This window comes from Melopsittacus undulatus, chromosome 4 (genome assembly GCF_012275295.1).
Source record: "Melopsittacus undulatus isolate bMelUnd1 chromosome 4, bMelUnd1.mat.Z, whole genome shotgun sequence".
NCBI classification, from domain to species: Eukaryota; Metazoa; Chordata; class Aves; order Psittaciformes; family Psittaculidae; genus Melopsittacus; species Melopsittacus undulatus.
This window is the reverse complement of record NC_047530.1, coordinates 19242008-19258919: the sequence shown is the minus strand read 5'-3', so window position 1 is coordinate 19258919 and position 16912 is coordinate 19242008. Positions and strand designations below refer to the sequence as shown.

The window sequence follows — 16912 nt, the reverse complement described above, 5'->3', positions numbered from 1 at the left end:
TCATCTTTCATTATTCCAAGCATGGACCTTGAGCTGTGTACCCCTGGATGCAGTCTTGAATGCACTTTTTAAGAGGTTTATCTTTTTCCTGGGGCTCCAATCTTGTACTGTAGACAGAGAGTCTGTGGTTCGGACACCCAGCCAGGCAGGTTATTCCCATGGGCAGCCTGGGGATTTGCTGTATGTGCATTCTAAGGTATTTGCTGACAGCAAGTTCTGCCCAAGTTTGTTTATCATATGGAGACAGATAAAATAAATCAGCCAACCACATACACTAAAGAACGGCGAATCCTTGCAGTATGACCCTGGGGGAAAGCACAGCATCAGGGACCTGTCCATGCTGCACAGATATCTCAGTTAGTGGCTACAATTCAGATGTACTGAAAGTAGCCCAGAACAACTAGAATAAATAAATTTACCCTAATTCTCAGCCAGCTCATGGGTGCATACTGTGCTCCATCTTGTCACAACTACACTGCTTATACGCCTCTTAGGCTTTCTATCTCCAACATGAACTTAGCCTCCCCACTTATGGTTCCAACTCCTAAATGCTGCTCTAGTCTGCCACTATTCCCCTTGTACCAGGGTGCACAAAACAGGACACAGCATTTCAAATGCAGCCTCATACATGCAGAATATGTAAATTAGAAATCTAAATTAATGAGACTCAAGTGCAATAACAGAATTCAAGGAAAATGGTAAGATGACCTCACAATACATCCAGGTGACTCAGAATGCAATATCCTCAGGAAACCACTAATGAAGAAAAAAAAAATCCCTCCATATTGATTTTAAATGTACAGAAAAGGATTCAGAGAGTTAATGCATATGAAGTATACAGCACATCAGACAAAACTAGCTTGATGTAACTTGAGGTTTTTACTATTTATTAGAGGTATCCCCACTACATATACCCTTAGACTCAATCACTGTTGCATAATCTCCTGTTCAGTTACCTCAGCTGGATGGGTTGCCTTTCTTGTGTCATCACCTTCAATAACAACACCATCCTGATGTCTTTCCAGTTCTGCTTCCCCACCCTGAACTGCACAGTCCAGAACTTCATCTTGAACTCTAACAGGCTTTTCCATACTTGGGCTTTCCTTATCAGCATCCCCCTGCTTTGAAAAAGACAAAATGTTTACACCTAGTAAAAGCCACAGTACAAAATCTGAGTTTAAAAAGGAATTACACACTCCACAAGCTATCTTCAATTAACTTAATGAATGAAGGAAAAGGCTGAGGTAACCTAAACCCAGAGTATTTTACCAACACCTGTTCAGATCAGTTTGCCATATCAGGACCTTAATCACTTTGAAGAGTTTCAGGAGACAGTGAACTGGGGTAAGTGCTCACATGATTTTTAATACTGTCATAGAAGTTTCTATTTAGACACATTTGGCAACTTTTAACTACTGGTCTTGCTCCTTCTCCAAAAATGCCAGGATAGATGGTTTCTGCTCTCATAATTTTGATGGTCGTCTCTCCCTACTGCTGTTACCACTCAATGGTCATGTCAGTGAGGGAGGTCTCCGAATTGTTCCTTCAGCTTTGTGCATGTGAAGTTGTTTACAGTGTGACTGTCTTCCTTTATGTCCCCTAAAGATCAGCAGTTCCAGGTCAGTGACCTCTCATTACATCTCGTTTGTCACCACGCAGTTGACCAAACCTGCTGGAATCACAGGTATGTTGCAGGTTTTGTATCATGGAGAAAGTGCGTCCAAGCCCTGTGGGCTTATAAAGATCATCACATTGATCTCTCACACACTTCTCATGTGCAAAGCTGAAGGGATAATTTGGAAAAGATATCTTATTACTCCTTTCATCAGATAAGTAAATTAAGTCTCTGTAAGACTACAAATTTTAAGGAATTAAAAATGCATTTCTAGTGGACAGACACACATGGATATATATACACTGACATGTATTCGAACATACTGGTCAGGCACCTGAACAGTCTGCCCAAATTCATCCTTGCTTTGACAGACACCCTGCAAAAGGCTGTCTGACAATACACTGTTTTCCTCCAAAAGTGGAAAACATTTTGCTTCTCTTTCTCTGTCATATTTCCATTTACATCTTGACCCCAAGAGAAATTATATCAAACAAAACCTATTTGTGTGACTGTAAATTACCATTAAACCTCTGAATGGGAACATTTGTTATCTAGGAAAACAAACAGAACAAATATTGTGCTGCAGTTGTAAACAAGCCTTACTGGTTTAAAAGATGCTCTCAGAGTTCATTCACAGAAGTGTATCTGAAATTTTCTCATCTATATACCTTTTTCCTCTGTGTCCTGATCAACGATACCTGTTCTAATTCAGTGCAAGAGAAAGCTATACTACTCTTTTTAATAGATACTACTGGCTTGTTACAGACTTCTTATAACAAGTTAAGGGAGTTCTTCCCCACATCTTTGATGTTTATACACACGTACTTACAGAAGGCGTAATTTCAGTGAAATAAAGGATGCATCTGAGAGACAGATGCCTTTTTAACCCATCTTCCACTATCATTACTGACAACAAATATACTCACATCATGCTTTTCCGAAGGCTCCTTTAATTCCAATGCAGTCAGGCTCTCTTCTGCAGCAATAGGAGTATCAGATGTGATCTGTATGTCTCTCTTCAACATTGTATCTGCCTTATCTTTCATCTGTATTTCAGTACCAAACTCATCTTTAAACTCAAGGGCTCCACTTGAAATATTTTCTTTCTTTTGCTTGACATTTTCAAGTCTCTCTTTCAGACTTCTGTGTTCACTCTGAAGTGTTTCAATCTCATCCTTAATAAACTTCTGTCCTGGTGAAGAGGTGTTTTGTTTAATGGTTTCTGCTAAAACCAAAATCTTCTTTAACGTGTCTTCGCATTGACGAAGAGGTCCTTGTTGTTCCTTTAAACACAAAGAAACATTCTACTGGAAAGTATCCTCACTCAATATACTTAATGTTAAGATGTAAAGTCAATCATTAAAATCATAAACATTTGTTGTGAACAACGAAGTGCGCGGAAAAGCACATGCAGACCTATTTGCTGCAAAAGACCAAATACTAAACTAGTGAATTTAGTCATTTTAATAAGCAGAGAACACCTGAAGCTATAAGCATCAAGACAATGATAAAATAATCAGATGGTATGTTGTGAGGTGCGTGATGACCTTTCCAAGTTCTAAGCAAATAATCCCCACCCTCTCTTACTCCTTTTTCCTAGTTAGAGGTATAGCAAATACTGGAGGATGGGAAATTGCAGTGATCCATATCTGAGCTATTTTCTCAGCTTTCAGTAGCTCTCTATGCTCACAGCTACAAGACTTTGTTATCCAACCTGTCAAAGTGCACACAAATGTCTACTCATGTGTGAAGGATGCTTCTTAAAAATGTTAACCAACATCTTCCTAAGCTTTCTGCTCTAGCTAATTTAAAGACACCAACTAACACCAAATTTAATCTCTCTCCTAGTTATGCCAAGAGAGAGAAAACAAAAAAAAAAACCTCCACAAACAACAACAACAAAAAACCCCAAACGAAGCAACAAAATTGAAGAAGCCTGTGTGCTTGAGCTAGGACAATTCTATCTTCAATTCAGCTGACAATAAAAGTCCACTTAGTTCATTAAGACTGTGCTTAGCCCTACAGTTATCTTGATAAAATGAATATAAGATATACTTCATATTTTTGAAAGATTTCTTATTTTTGGGGGGTTTGACACATTACCGGTTCTTGTTAATAAATGTGATGGTCTGCACAAGCCCCTAGGACATAGACCCTCTTTCTCCATGATGCAAAGTGTGCAGCATACCTGTGATTTCAACTGGGCTTGCTCCGATGATGGTTGCTCTGTTGCTGGACCTCCACAATCAGCAAGCTTCTCAGAGAGAGTTTTCAGCTCAGTGCTCAGGCCTGATACCATATCCTGAAACTGCTGGTGTTCTTGAACATGACTTTCCAATGTCTGCACTATGGTCTAGAAACCAAGAAATTTCTAGGATTAGTCTACCATTAGCTTAAACAAATGTAATTTACCCACAGACTATTACAGCTTTCCCAGGACCTCAACAGCACAACAAAACTGCCTGCTATAAAATATATAGCTAACCACAGGTTCACAAAAAATACTTGGCCCTCTTCCCAGCACATCATGGCCTCCATGGCGAACAAAATGTTCATTAGTAGCAGGAAGCAGAGGATTAGTAGCAGGAAGCAGAGGAGTTTGTACTCCGTAATAATATACCTGTAACAGTGATGTCTGCTAATCAAAATAGATTTAAGATTAGATGCAGAATGCCACAAACGGTGCAAAAGCAATTTGCATTAAACTGGATGGAACCAATAACAAACAAGATGCAGGAAAAGCCATTCATCCTTCCAAAAGAAAAAAAATAAATAACCAACCTATTGTGGCTTGGAGTTTTGTTTAAATTTATCCCTCTGAAAAGCACAAGGTGGTGAAAAAAAAAAATGATATTCTGGTGCCCTTTTCCCCACGGGGTGGGGGGAGGAAGGGGAAATTCCCTGTTCTACAGAGGAACTTTCAACCCCCAGTTTTACCTATAAACTTGCCATCTGAATGACACTACAGGCAAACAGTTGAGAACTGCAATCAACAGGCATACCAATAATCCTGTAAGGAAAGAGAGTGAGGTTCCAACCTGTAGCTGGCTAAGCAGATTTTCATGCTGTTGCTTTAGTTCCAACCAGTCCAACTCTGTGAAGCAAGGATCCCCAGTGTGACCCTGTAGGTAATCTTCTTGTCTTTTCAATTCATTAAATAGGGAAGTCAAATCTTCTGCTTTCTGCAGGAGGCTTGAATAGTTTGTCAGCTGAGCTTGCTTCTCTTGTAAACCAGGTTGAAGGGCAAAACCTATCTCCTGTTGCTGTTTTTCCAGATTAGTTAAAGCTAGTCTCAGATCTTCTCTGCTTTGCTCGTACTGCTCCCTGTTGAACTGAAGCTGCTCCTGAGGACTACAAAAAAATACTGTGTTTAATAGTATTAAATGTTTTTACTGATTTCCTAGAAAATGTCAAACTGAACAAATCAGCTATTAGACTGAACTTAAGCATGCTGAATACTTTTTTTTTAGGTTTTAAATTACTGAAGTTATTGCTACTGAACTGGACAAGCGACTAACCCGCTTAAACCCTAGCCTTCTAAAGCCTTAGTTTCTAGCATCTGAGATGTGACGTTCAGGCTTCATAGTTTTTCACTTTTTATTACAGCAGAAGTTCTGTTTAAAAGCTATAGAATGGCTATGAATCCATTTTCTGTAACAACTTCTTATGACAGCCTCCTGAAAGGGAATGTTCTGTAGATGACACACATTGCATTAGTTGAGATGGGAAGCACAGGAGTGTTTCAGAGATACCACAACAAAACTAGCATATGGAATATGGGTCATGCTAGCACAATCCAGTGCCTACTTTCCTGACCTTGACATTGGACTGCAGACTGTGAGCTCTATGAGCATGCATGCTGGCCTGCTGCAGGTGAACAAGTTACATTTGCCCACAAGAAATATGCAACTATGATCAGTGAGACAAAAGTAAGATTTCTATGTTCACATTTAGTGATGAAGCTCAAATATTTTCCAGATGGAACTTAAATGCCAGCATCTGAAATTATGATCCCACACAATCAAATCCAAATAAATAAATTCTGGTTACAATTCTGTAAAGTACATAAGTAAGAACAAAAGCAAAGCTTAAGTGTTTCACTTTTTGCCCCTTATGATTCATATTTTTTTGAAAATAAGAAAAAAAGTGTTAGCCTCACATATGTTAAGTACTCTTGCCTCAAGTTCCCTATTTCAGCTTTGCACTGCTACCATCACCATGTCACACCTGTTATTCACATATCTGATCCTGCAAGGTCCTGAACATCTCTTCAGACATACTCAGCACCCCATCTCCTCCCTCCAACATACTGTGAAGAGGGTGCTCTGCATTCTGCTGTACTGGATCCACTACAGCCAATGCTCTGCCTTTCTGAATGCCACTTGTATTGCTTTCACCAAGTGCTCAGTAATAAGAGAAGGCAACAGAATATTCTCAAAAATACTTGCTTTAGTGATTCATTCCCTGGACATTTTTAAAGAAGCATACAGCAAAGTTCCCAGTGCTTTTACTTAAAGCTGGTTCAAGGAGGCTATGGCAAACAAATCTCTTGAAAGTGTCTGTATGCGCAAGTTTATGTTTATGCAACACACCTGCAATCATTTGATATGTTTTAAAAGATCAATCTGTCTCTCAGACACAGTTGCCACAGTGCCAGCAACACTAAAGTGCCTTTACCAGCTGCGACAGCCGAGAAAGCCTCTCAGAAAGCCAGAACAAAACAGGCTTTAAAAACAATTAAAAAATCCCAACTTCCTAGATTTACCCCAGACTCTCTTCTGAAACAGTACAAATCTGTGGAAAGGCAGATCCCATCTCTGCTAGGGACCACGCCTGGGGCACAGAGCAGGGAAGGGCCACCACAGTGGCTAAATCAGTGTACCCTCACTGCACAGCCTAATGAAACAAGGAGCATTGGGTGCGTATTTGTTTGGGTTTTTTGGTTTTTTTTTTCCATATTCTTACAGGAGTGGCTGAGCTACTTCAGTATCAAAAGCAAATCTGAGGCAAGCTGGGCAGCCCCCATCAGCTGTCCTGCCACATTCCTTACACCTCCTGGCTACACCCCCAGCTTGACCTTTCAATCCAACACTGCAGAAAGACAAGTATTTCTGTAGGTATCTCATTCTGCTCCCTTCATGTAGAGACATTACATGACTAATGTACCTAATGAGGTATCTCTTTCTGCTATTGGACACAGATTTAATGGAACTGGTACAGCAAGAAGAGAAGAAAGTCAGTATAGCAGGATTACCGCTTGGCAAATTCCACATTACCTTCTATATTCAGTGGCTAGCTGACAGATGCTTTCCCACTTGTGCTGGAGCTCAGAAATAGTCTGCTGAACCATTGGCTTCTTATTTTTTTCATTTCTCATTAAAGTTTCTCCTAGAGCTACCATGTTCTGTATTTTGGCCTCTCCTGCATCTTTGAGAGCTGTGATTTCCTGTATTAAACAAAAAGCAAACACAGTACATCCACAACTATTTTTGGGTACAAAATATAAGGTACTACCAATGATTTGTTCATACTTTGTATGCTGCTGTTCAAGACAAAAGAATTCTCCTTCCAATATATTACATAATTGATTCATAAACAGACAGATCACCTAGTTTTAGAATGTCTGGGATAACGAAGCTGATATATTAATTGTTCTCTACATTAAAAAAGCCCAAACCAACTCACAGTATTGTGCTGATAAATAAAAAAAAATGCTTCAAATCTTAGAGAAAGAGATTTGTCACAATGCCACCTCTTCCACATGTAAAACCCAGCATCTTTATCCTAAGTAGTCAGAGAGAGGAGATACTGAAGAGGCCTGAAAGACCCACCACTCAGGCAGTGGAGCAGCCCAGTACAATGGCACTTCAGCACATCTGAAAAGCCATGAGAGATGTCCCAGCTATAATACTGACCACCCTCTTCACCTCTGGAGCAGGCTATGATGGGAAGGTGCACAACCACCGGGTGCTGCTCCACCCAGACATGCAACAGAGAATCTCATGTGCGTAATAAACTACACAAAAACAAATCAATCAACCCATCCAAACACACATCTCTGCCCCAAATAAGTCACAAAACCACAGGCAAGCAGCAGTGACAGTATCTTTTATGAGGTAGTGACTCATAAAACATTCCCCTGATATTAGCATGAACTATGAAGTGGAAAAGGAATACTTTTTACCCAATACCTTTACTTGATTAATCCTTTTGTCTGATGGCAACTCACTTTCCTGTGAACTCAGCTTATTAATAGCCTCCTCGAGCTTTTTGATCCAGCAAGAAACATCCTGGGCAAGTTCTTCAAAATTCTGTCCTTCCACAGGAAGTCTCTCAGTATTCCCTGCCATTTCACTTACATGTGTTATCAGTGCCTGGTATCTACTAATAAGATCACTGGCTTCTGAAACAGCCTGATATTCTGTTAGCCCAGCCTCCCTCAAGGAACTTGCAAGCTGAGCTATGGAGTCAAATGGTTTTCTGAAAAACACAAAAAACTAATAAACATCTATTTGTTGTGACAACTTCTTTAGAAGACAGTTCTTAGATAGAGACCAAAGAAAATAATACCTCTGCATTAACAGTGTTCTATACAACTTTTCAAGTTTTGTCTCATCGTTTTTGATCTCTTTCAGTTTTTCTTCCTGAGCAGTGAGCCATCCTTCCAAGACTGTACTGCTTTCTTCAAGGCTACAGAGAATATAAATACAGACATAGGTCAATATAAGAGACATTACATGACTAAAACCTGCTGACAGCAGTGTTTTGCTGAAAAAGTAATGTAATGTACCTCATCATGCAGTTTTAAGCACAAGCTTAATTTTTAGTTTCTCAGTTCATGTCACTGAGACTATCTATAAGCACATACTCCCATATAACACTGAGTCTCCTGTGAAGTGAAAAAACACAAGAAGCATACAACAAAACACTCATTACCCTTTATGAAAATCCATCTTTAATAAAAAGCAGAGTTGTTTGCCATTCACTATGACTGTTTAATAATGAATCATTTTGTATCCCTTGTGATTAAAATGTCAGAAACTACATTAGTTCCCTACCTACTGAGCTGCTGGAGAGAAGCACCAAGTTCCTTTGTCCGTTTCTGACATTTGGAGATCAATCTTTGTAATTCTGCTTCTTGATCTCTCACACGGCTGTTAAGGTGGTTAATGCTTGCTTTGGGCAAGTAATGCTTCACTTTATTCAATAAAGTTTTAACCTCCTGGATATCTCTGTCTTTACCTTCAGATGTTAGGAAGTGCTGAATAAGAATACAAACACAAGATGCATCTGTCAAATTTTCTGTTGTATAATAGATATTTATGTTACAAGAGTTTTTCAATTCCTGCTATCTCCATAATATTTTCTACAGCAGTTCCAGTCCCTGAAACAGAATATATGTTAACTGACAATTTGCTGACGATTCCACTTGTAAATGGAAAATTTGCTGTTTGCAAAATAAGGAGAAAGTAAGGCAGATGACTTGGATTTTCCTCTCTACAGTACAAATACACAGAGAAGAAACAGGCAAGCTGCATTCAAATGTAGCGCTGGCATCACTATGTCTTCTGCTGCTTAACTGTGATTGCTGCTGACAGATGTTGTGACTTTCCCTCTTTTCTGTTGATTCTGTCTGACTTTAGAGTGAAAATCTGGCTACAGCAAAGTGAATGCAATTTTTCATATTTGAGTCAAGTTGGGGTCAGAATTTCATTTTAGTCTCCACCTATTTGATTTTCTGCATCTTTGCACATTAAAGGATTTGGTCCATTGACTTTCACTAACTATTGTCTTGTCTCTCACTTGCCCAGCTAAGTCTGAACATGAACCCTGATACTCCATTTTGAAATAGTTTATTTTCAATCTACTTACTGACATAACGTTTTAAGTTACAAGAAATGTTCTTTCAGCCTCAAGTTACAAAACTACTGTAGAATGAATTTGGTCCCAAGTACTGTCTCCTGTGTAAAAAATAAAACTTAGAGTACAGTCAACTTTAGAAATTTTAACATTTTAATACTTTACCTTCAGCCTCTGCAGTCTTTCTTCCAGTATCAATTTTGTTTCTGAAGGGTCAAAGCAGTCCTTCAAAGACAGCTGAGTGCTGCTGAACCAGTCATTAAAATTCTTGCACTGACCTGAAAAAAAGATACATTCCAATTTTCTTCATTAACTGTATTGTGTAAAAGAAAATCCCATTTACATGAAGATTTCAGACAATATGTAATTACATTTGTCAGTGCTACTGTCAAAGGTTGCTTTGCACACCAAGACACGTGACAAAAAATGCTGTAGCTCATTCTTTTTTTTAATTGGCAATAAACATACCTTTCATATGTTTACATGCATACCTTTTTTTTTAATTGACAGTAAATATATTTATGACAATAAGCATTTGGAAGGGACAGTCTGCTTCCTGGGTTTGCCTACTGGCAACTTTTATCATTTCCACACAAATTAATATCACTCAAAAACTATCTGAAGATGAGAATATCTTTAGGCCTAATTCTACACCTGCACAACCCTGTATCTGTATAAAACTAAAAATTACCTAATAATGTTATTCATTCTCATAACTAAGATTAAGTAAAAAATGACTGGAAAAAATGAAAACATTTTGATTTTGTATTTTTTCACGTAACATTCTGACATATTTTCCTGAATTATGATTTATATTTCCTCTATTTTTTTTACATGTGAAAATAAGAAACAAAATATTTCGATTCAGATTGAGTGTTTTTTTGGAATCAAAAGCCATTTTTATCCAAATCTTTATCTTGTTCAGAACCCTGAAGCTGTTTGAGCTCCTGAAGCAGTTTCAGACACCAAGCCAAGAATAAATCAATTCTATAACCTTTAAGAGATTATGACGGTCAATACAAACCTATAAACCTATGTATATGTGAAATGTGTTTGCTTACGGTTCAGAACACCAATGAAGTGATCTTGAAACACATGTTTCTTCTTATTAAATAAATCAGTGACACATTTAAGCTGCTTATTTAATTCATCCACATCAGGACAATCTGTCTCTTCTTGAAGTAATGTCACATAGTGTTCTTGTTGCAGAATTTTCTGGTGTATCTCCTAAATATTAAAAAAGGACAACTGTTACAAAGAAAATGCTGAAGTACAAGCAGAAGTTTCCTGTACAGAGCTGCTGCTGTACCAAGCAGAGTTTTGCAAAAGGAATTAGTCCTGTCTATGTGCCAAAATAATTTCTGAAAGTATACTGAACTAATAAGCTAATAAAATAGGTAAATACAAGAACTAAACTCTCCTTGAGCAGTACACATACATCTGTATGCATACATAATCACACATATAGTCACTCTTGCACATTTTGGCAACACAAAAAAATGGGTGTGTGAAGTTCACAGTAATATAGTATGTTCCAGAGAATATATCTCGAAGCTATAATGCCTTAGCTGACACAGGTCTTATTCCACCCCTAAATGCCTTACTCTGTAGGTCAAGTCCCTGTGGATTGAAAAACAACTTGGAGGGAGCTGAGAGAATTAATTAAAAAAGCATCTTTCTTCCAATACCTGTGATTTCACTGCCCTGAACACTAGCAGTCTGATGCCCAGAACATGCATAATGCACTCCTCAACAGGAGGCTTAAATCTTGCCAGCCTTCAACTTCCAAGCAAGAAGCAGCTTTACCTCTCTCCCTGGTACAAAGAGTATGAAAAGCCGGTTCTAATTGCCTCCTGGGAGCTTCCCTTCCACAAAGACAACCTCTGTGTATTACCCAGTCTTGGAAAAGATATAACCTAGTACCCCCACTACTGCTTCAACCTACAGTGGATAATACACTGTTTCATGCCCATCACTAACTATTTGCAATAGCTGCAAGGGTTAACTAACTACATCTGATAACATCCAGTGAAAACATGCTTTCTTTCATGCTTCTGGCAGCTTAAGGAAATATTCAAGCCAGGCTCTTCACCCGAGTTATTCTAGCACTTTACAACATACATAGGAGAAATACTTATAAAGTCTTGCCCAGGAGAGAAACAATGAACAAAATTATAAAAGATGCATAATTTGTGGCACGCTACCTCTAACTTAGTAAAGATCTCTAAGGTGTCGGAAGGAGATAAAGCTTTTAAAAGCGATTCAGTCATTCCAATCTGTGTCTTGGCCAAATCAAGGTCTCCTTTTAGTTCTGCTGTATTCAAGCTGAGTTCACTGGTCCCCCTCTTCATTGACAAGAGTTCTTTTATTAGCTCCATTTTTTGCACAACAGATGATCTGATGACCTTAAAATTGAAAATAAAACATAGTTAAGAAACTATAGTAGGCTGATTTCCTAGAATATTACTGAACTCCATGACAGACATAAAAAGCAATAAAATTACCAGAAATCCAGATATTTCAATCACAGCTTGTTCCAGCTTCTTTCTCTCCCAGTCCACAAATTGAAAAATCATAGTATTTAAGCCCTGTTCTTCCTAGAATGGCTGATTTCATCTTTATTTGTGATTGCATTTACTGGTGCTGCCTTACTAACAAATTTATTTGTCAGTCTACCCTCAGATGAATGAGGGCCATAGCTGCACTTTGGCTACCATGGAAAAGAGGGTGCCAGCTCTCCCTGTAACACACCTTCCTGCAGTGATCCCACTAGGGCAAATTCCCCATGCTGATCCAAACAACAGGCAAGGAGAGCAGAAAGGTAGGGTGCTCTGGCTCAGACCAGTCACAAGGAAGAACAGATCCTTAACCCTGTCCTTAAGGCTTGTGCAGATTTGCAAGAGACAGCAACTCAAGGGCATCTGGTGCTCCCAAGGAGCAGCGTGCACAGTACAAGGTTGCCGAGTCCTTTCCTAAGCTCCTTAGATCACTTTACCCAGTGAATCTCCTCTGAGTTCACTGCCTGCTGAGGATAAACACAAATAAGCAAACCAGGTCAAGCTCAAGGTGCATCTGATGGACACTGAGATTGCATGTTTAGGGAACTGATACAGAATAAAGGTAGGCTAATGTGGTCTCAAGCAGTGGAGAATAATTTATTCTTTGCTGTGCGAAGTTAACACAAAAAGATGTTGATTTACTTATGATATCCCAAAGGAAAACATCACTCTATGCAAATAGCTACATGCTACCAAGCTACCTTAAGCCATATCCAGGTAAAGGTACAGTTTAAAAAACAGTCAGCATGCTGAGTTACTGGGATCCCCAAGGGGATGACAAGGCCCACTGTTACTGGCCAACAGCTAAAAGCCAGGTATCACTCATATTGGCCTCTTTCAGCAGGTCTGCAAAATAGTTGGGTCATGTCCAAGTTCTTAAAAGGCACAGGACTGAAAGAGGCCTTTGTGTTTAAAGTGACAGGTTTGGTTCTAACAGCTATAGAAAGACAACAAATGAAAAGTCGTTGCTAATAGCCAACAAAATGCTTCCAATTCTCTTTGGCTTGATTTAAGTCAAATCAAGACATGCTTGTGGCAAAGACGATAATAGAAGCACAGTAATGAGTACTGGGGCATTAGCTGTAAAAGTGTCTTCGTACCTGTAGCTCCAGTGGAGGTTCATTACTATTTAAAAGTTCTTCTATCTCAGCCACTGTGTTGTCAAATTTCTGCAGTTTCTCCTCTTGGGCTTGTAAGCATGCCTAAAGGTGGAAAAACACATCGGTAACTGTGTTTCCCGCAGATTAAATTTCCATCTTTCTCTTAGAAAATTATATTGCTGATACTGTGATTCTGCAATGTGGCATATAGAGCTTCCACGGCTGATCCATACCCTGATTTTCATTTTAATAATTCAGACTTTTTTTGTGTTAGAGTCAGAAACCCTGTTTCTCAGGCAAAGCAGTTGTTAATGCAAACTACCATAAACTTAACAACAGTTATTATTTTATTATTATATTTATGTAATTATAATAATAACTGTAGATAACTATATTATTATGAATAATATTTATTGTATAATAGGTATTTTATATTATTATTATATTTTATTTTTATTGTAGAATAACATTCTATATTAAACAAAATATATTTGCAAGAAAATAATCTTTAATTTCGTATTTATTTCTTGCTGCTACTATTAAAAAGGGATACTCTCAGATGTTTCAGTCTAGAACTGGCATTCTGATGATACACTTTGGTAGGGACTTGATAAAATACAAGCCATGCTCTAAGCACTTTTTTAACGTAGAACCTTTGTATATGGAAAGACCTCTACCTTTGAGTGGATTTTGGAACAAGCCAGTAATGTGGAAGTAAAATACCAGGTTCAACTTATGAAACAGTATAGTCACATTGTCTCATATTCCCAAACTGATACTCCAAAATCCCTCAGGACAAAGTACTCCTACAATCTCTATAGAAGCAATCATCAAAACCCGTTCATGTGCTGCAGCCCTTAAAAGAGTTCCCATTTGCACTTGCATACTTGCTACAGTGGAAAGCAGGACTTCTCTCACATTATTTATACTTAAATTATCTTTAAGTATACGGTCAAATAATTCATTACTCTTCTTTGGTGCAGGCTTCCTGAAAGCAGGTGCACCAGTGTTCTGTTGGGTCGTCACAAAAGACCCTGGGTTTCAACCCTATATAACATGATACATATTGCAACAGTTAGTTTGGTTCTTTTTTGTAACTAACATTAATGTAGAGATGCTTCAGGATCAACAACAAAAGAAATCATAGTAAATGGATACATGAACCTGAGGCACTCTGAGGTATTTAGAAAAAAATAGCAACACATAGAGTTCAGTTTTCTCTCTTCTGTTCTGCTTTTATAGTAGCTCATAGAAAACATGGTTTCTCTCCCCCTTGCCCTCTTCTCCCCTCTCTTTTGAGAGCTATCCTCACACAGAGGAACCTTATCACAGCCACCTCCAGCACAGCCCTTCCTAAGCACCAACAAAGGCATGCTGGGTGCATGGTCACATCATGCCGGGCTTGAGCGGTTTCCAGGTAACAAAATGGCTCTTAAGATGCAGCTGGTGCATTTTTACTGGAGCCATCAGGGACCTGAACCACCCCAGGTAAATTCCAACAATACAATGGTAAAGGCAATGACAATGTAACAAAATATCAACCTCTGCACAGTGTTTATACTACTGGCTCATTGAGAAGATATATATACAAAGAAGACCTTGGCTTTTTACTGCTCTGTAAATTAAAACAAATGAGCTGTGCTCTGTGCTAACAGTAGCAGTAATGCTGCAAATAAGTATAATTAAAACCAAGGCATTTGTAGTGTGTAAACAATGAGAAAAAAAATGCATGCATATTTTCAGACAAGCATATATGAGATATATTTATGTCTCAACCCTATGCAAGCAGGAAATATTTTTGTTTAGTAAACACTGGCATATAGCTAGTATATATCAACAAAATGGCATAGCTGGTCAGTTCTGGATCTAAAGCCAGAAATCTAAATATTTACCCCTGTATGGGAGGCTCTTCAATGGCACAGAGCTTGTGCATGTGTTTTCACGTCCAACTGCACCCTGATACCAAGAGTTAAAGCTACAGTCTGTGCAACAGGGGCATGGGCAACACAGGCTCTGCTGGCGCAGCCTTTAGCAGCCAGCCACCTTTAGCAGCCAGCCACTACTAAGGCCACACTATGTTTGCTGGAGACCACACCGGAATGAAGATTGCAGGAACAAATAACCCACCTCTGCAACCTCTTCCTGAACTGGTCATTTCTGAGGCTCCAGCATCTTCACTGATAGGCAATTTCTAACTAGAAAACTAATCACTACCCTATACACAATCTCTTCTCTTTCCTCCCTAGGCACAAGGAAACATGTGCAACACTCTACTCTAGACTACAAGCTTCCCAAACCTGTACTGTTTGTACAGCACAAAGGAATGAGAGGGCTTCTGTAGTTTAAAGCAGCATTTGCAGTGTTGCATTAATTTAAAACAATTTAGTATACATATACTCCATTTATTAGTTTCCAAGACTTGTACCCCCAATATATTGTACACTATCTTGAGTGAAACTATGCATATACAATTGCAAATGTTACAGCTTCCTCTGCTTTTGCAGTGCTGATATTTCTGTGATGTGCATGTTTACAGTCCGAAGTCCATATCACTCCAGTTAAGAATAAAAAATTTCCATTCAACTTACCTTCAACTGTGTAAGGTTCTCTTCAGTCAGACAATGGCCTTCTGCGTTCTGAAGTTCTGCTTGTGCCCAAGCATCGATTGTGCCAGATAAACTAAGAAGTTTGTCCCACAAAGCCTGAGCTCTTCCCAAATTATCACAGTAGTTTTCAGTCTTTTCATTGATCTACCATGAGATTTATGTACAGAAAACACACACGGATTTCAAAATGAGAGTTATATTCTAAAAGTAAAATCAGCATAATGAAATCAGAGCAAAATGAAACCACCCACAAAAACAACAAGTGCAGCAAGGGAAAAAAAAATCTCATGCCTTCACAGTGAACTGGTCATGGAGAAGACATTTAAATCCCTGCTACACATGTCACCAAACATACCAATCACAACAGCAGCTTGCCAGTTTTAGGGCAGGTTTAGGAAGAAGCCTTGCTCATTAATGTTTATCTACTCTCAGTAAATACCATCTAATCTCAGTATTGATGCACTGCTTAGATTGACAGTGGCAAACATTTCTCACCAAAAGCACCAGTACTGTAATTCTCCAGATTGTCTCCAAAGTCTAAATCCACGGAAGTTGTTACGGAAGCTTACAGATTCATGCAGAAAGCACAAATATTGCCTGTCTGCCTTTCCTAGATTTATTTACCATCAAGGAGTACCCATGATATAAACTACCAGAGAGATGAGAAACATTACGCCAACAGCCGCTCGACAGCCTCTGCTCTGGTAAACACTTGGATTTACCTCTTAAGAATCTCTGCACTTAATTTATTGCAAATATTACACACATGTCAGAATCAATTACTATAATGCATAAGAGATAAGACCACCCTGATAATTTACTTTTTACATACATCCAGCCATCTGTCCACAATAACGTTAGCCTCATTCTCAAACGGAGGCTCCTCAAAGCTTCTCATTTTATTGAGCTGGAATTGAAGATTTTTGCAGATCTGATTTATTTTGTCTACATCTTCAGCATGATCATTAAATTCCTCTTTTGCCTCTTCAATCTGTGAAAAATGTCAAATGGATACTTATGAACATGTTTACTTATGACTGTTTATTCAGTAAAATATTTTGAAATTATGCACTGTTCTTTTCAGTTTAGAGAAACAACAGCCTTACAAAAAATAATCTATTTTTATATCAGGAATTTCATATATGACAAGACTAAGAATGCATCCTGCATTGT

At 38.6% G+C, this 16912-nt stretch overlaps 1 protein-coding gene across 1 annotated transcript in view; it reads right to left on the bottom strand.

Moving 5' to 3' along the window:
• Positions 1-16912, bottom strand: part of SYNE2 (spectrin repeat containing nuclear envelope protein 2) — a 166728-nt gene that overhangs the window by 110236 nt on the left and 39580 nt on the right. The window contains 15 exon segments of the mRNA XM_034061427.1: positions 962-1121; positions 1950-2056; positions 2514-2898; positions 3804-3968; positions 4654-4966; positions 6892-7061; positions 7807-8095; positions 8186-8305; positions 8674-8876; positions 9641-9753; positions 10537-10702; positions 11680-11880; positions 13134-13235; positions 15722-15883; positions 16572-16730. Of these exon segments, the coding sequence (XP_033917318.1) occupies positions 962-1121; positions 1950-2056; positions 2514-2898; positions 3804-3968; positions 4654-4966; positions 6892-7061; positions 7807-8095; positions 8186-8305; positions 8674-8876; positions 9641-9753; positions 10537-10702; positions 11680-11880; positions 13134-13235; positions 15722-15883; positions 16572-16730 (2815 nt within the window).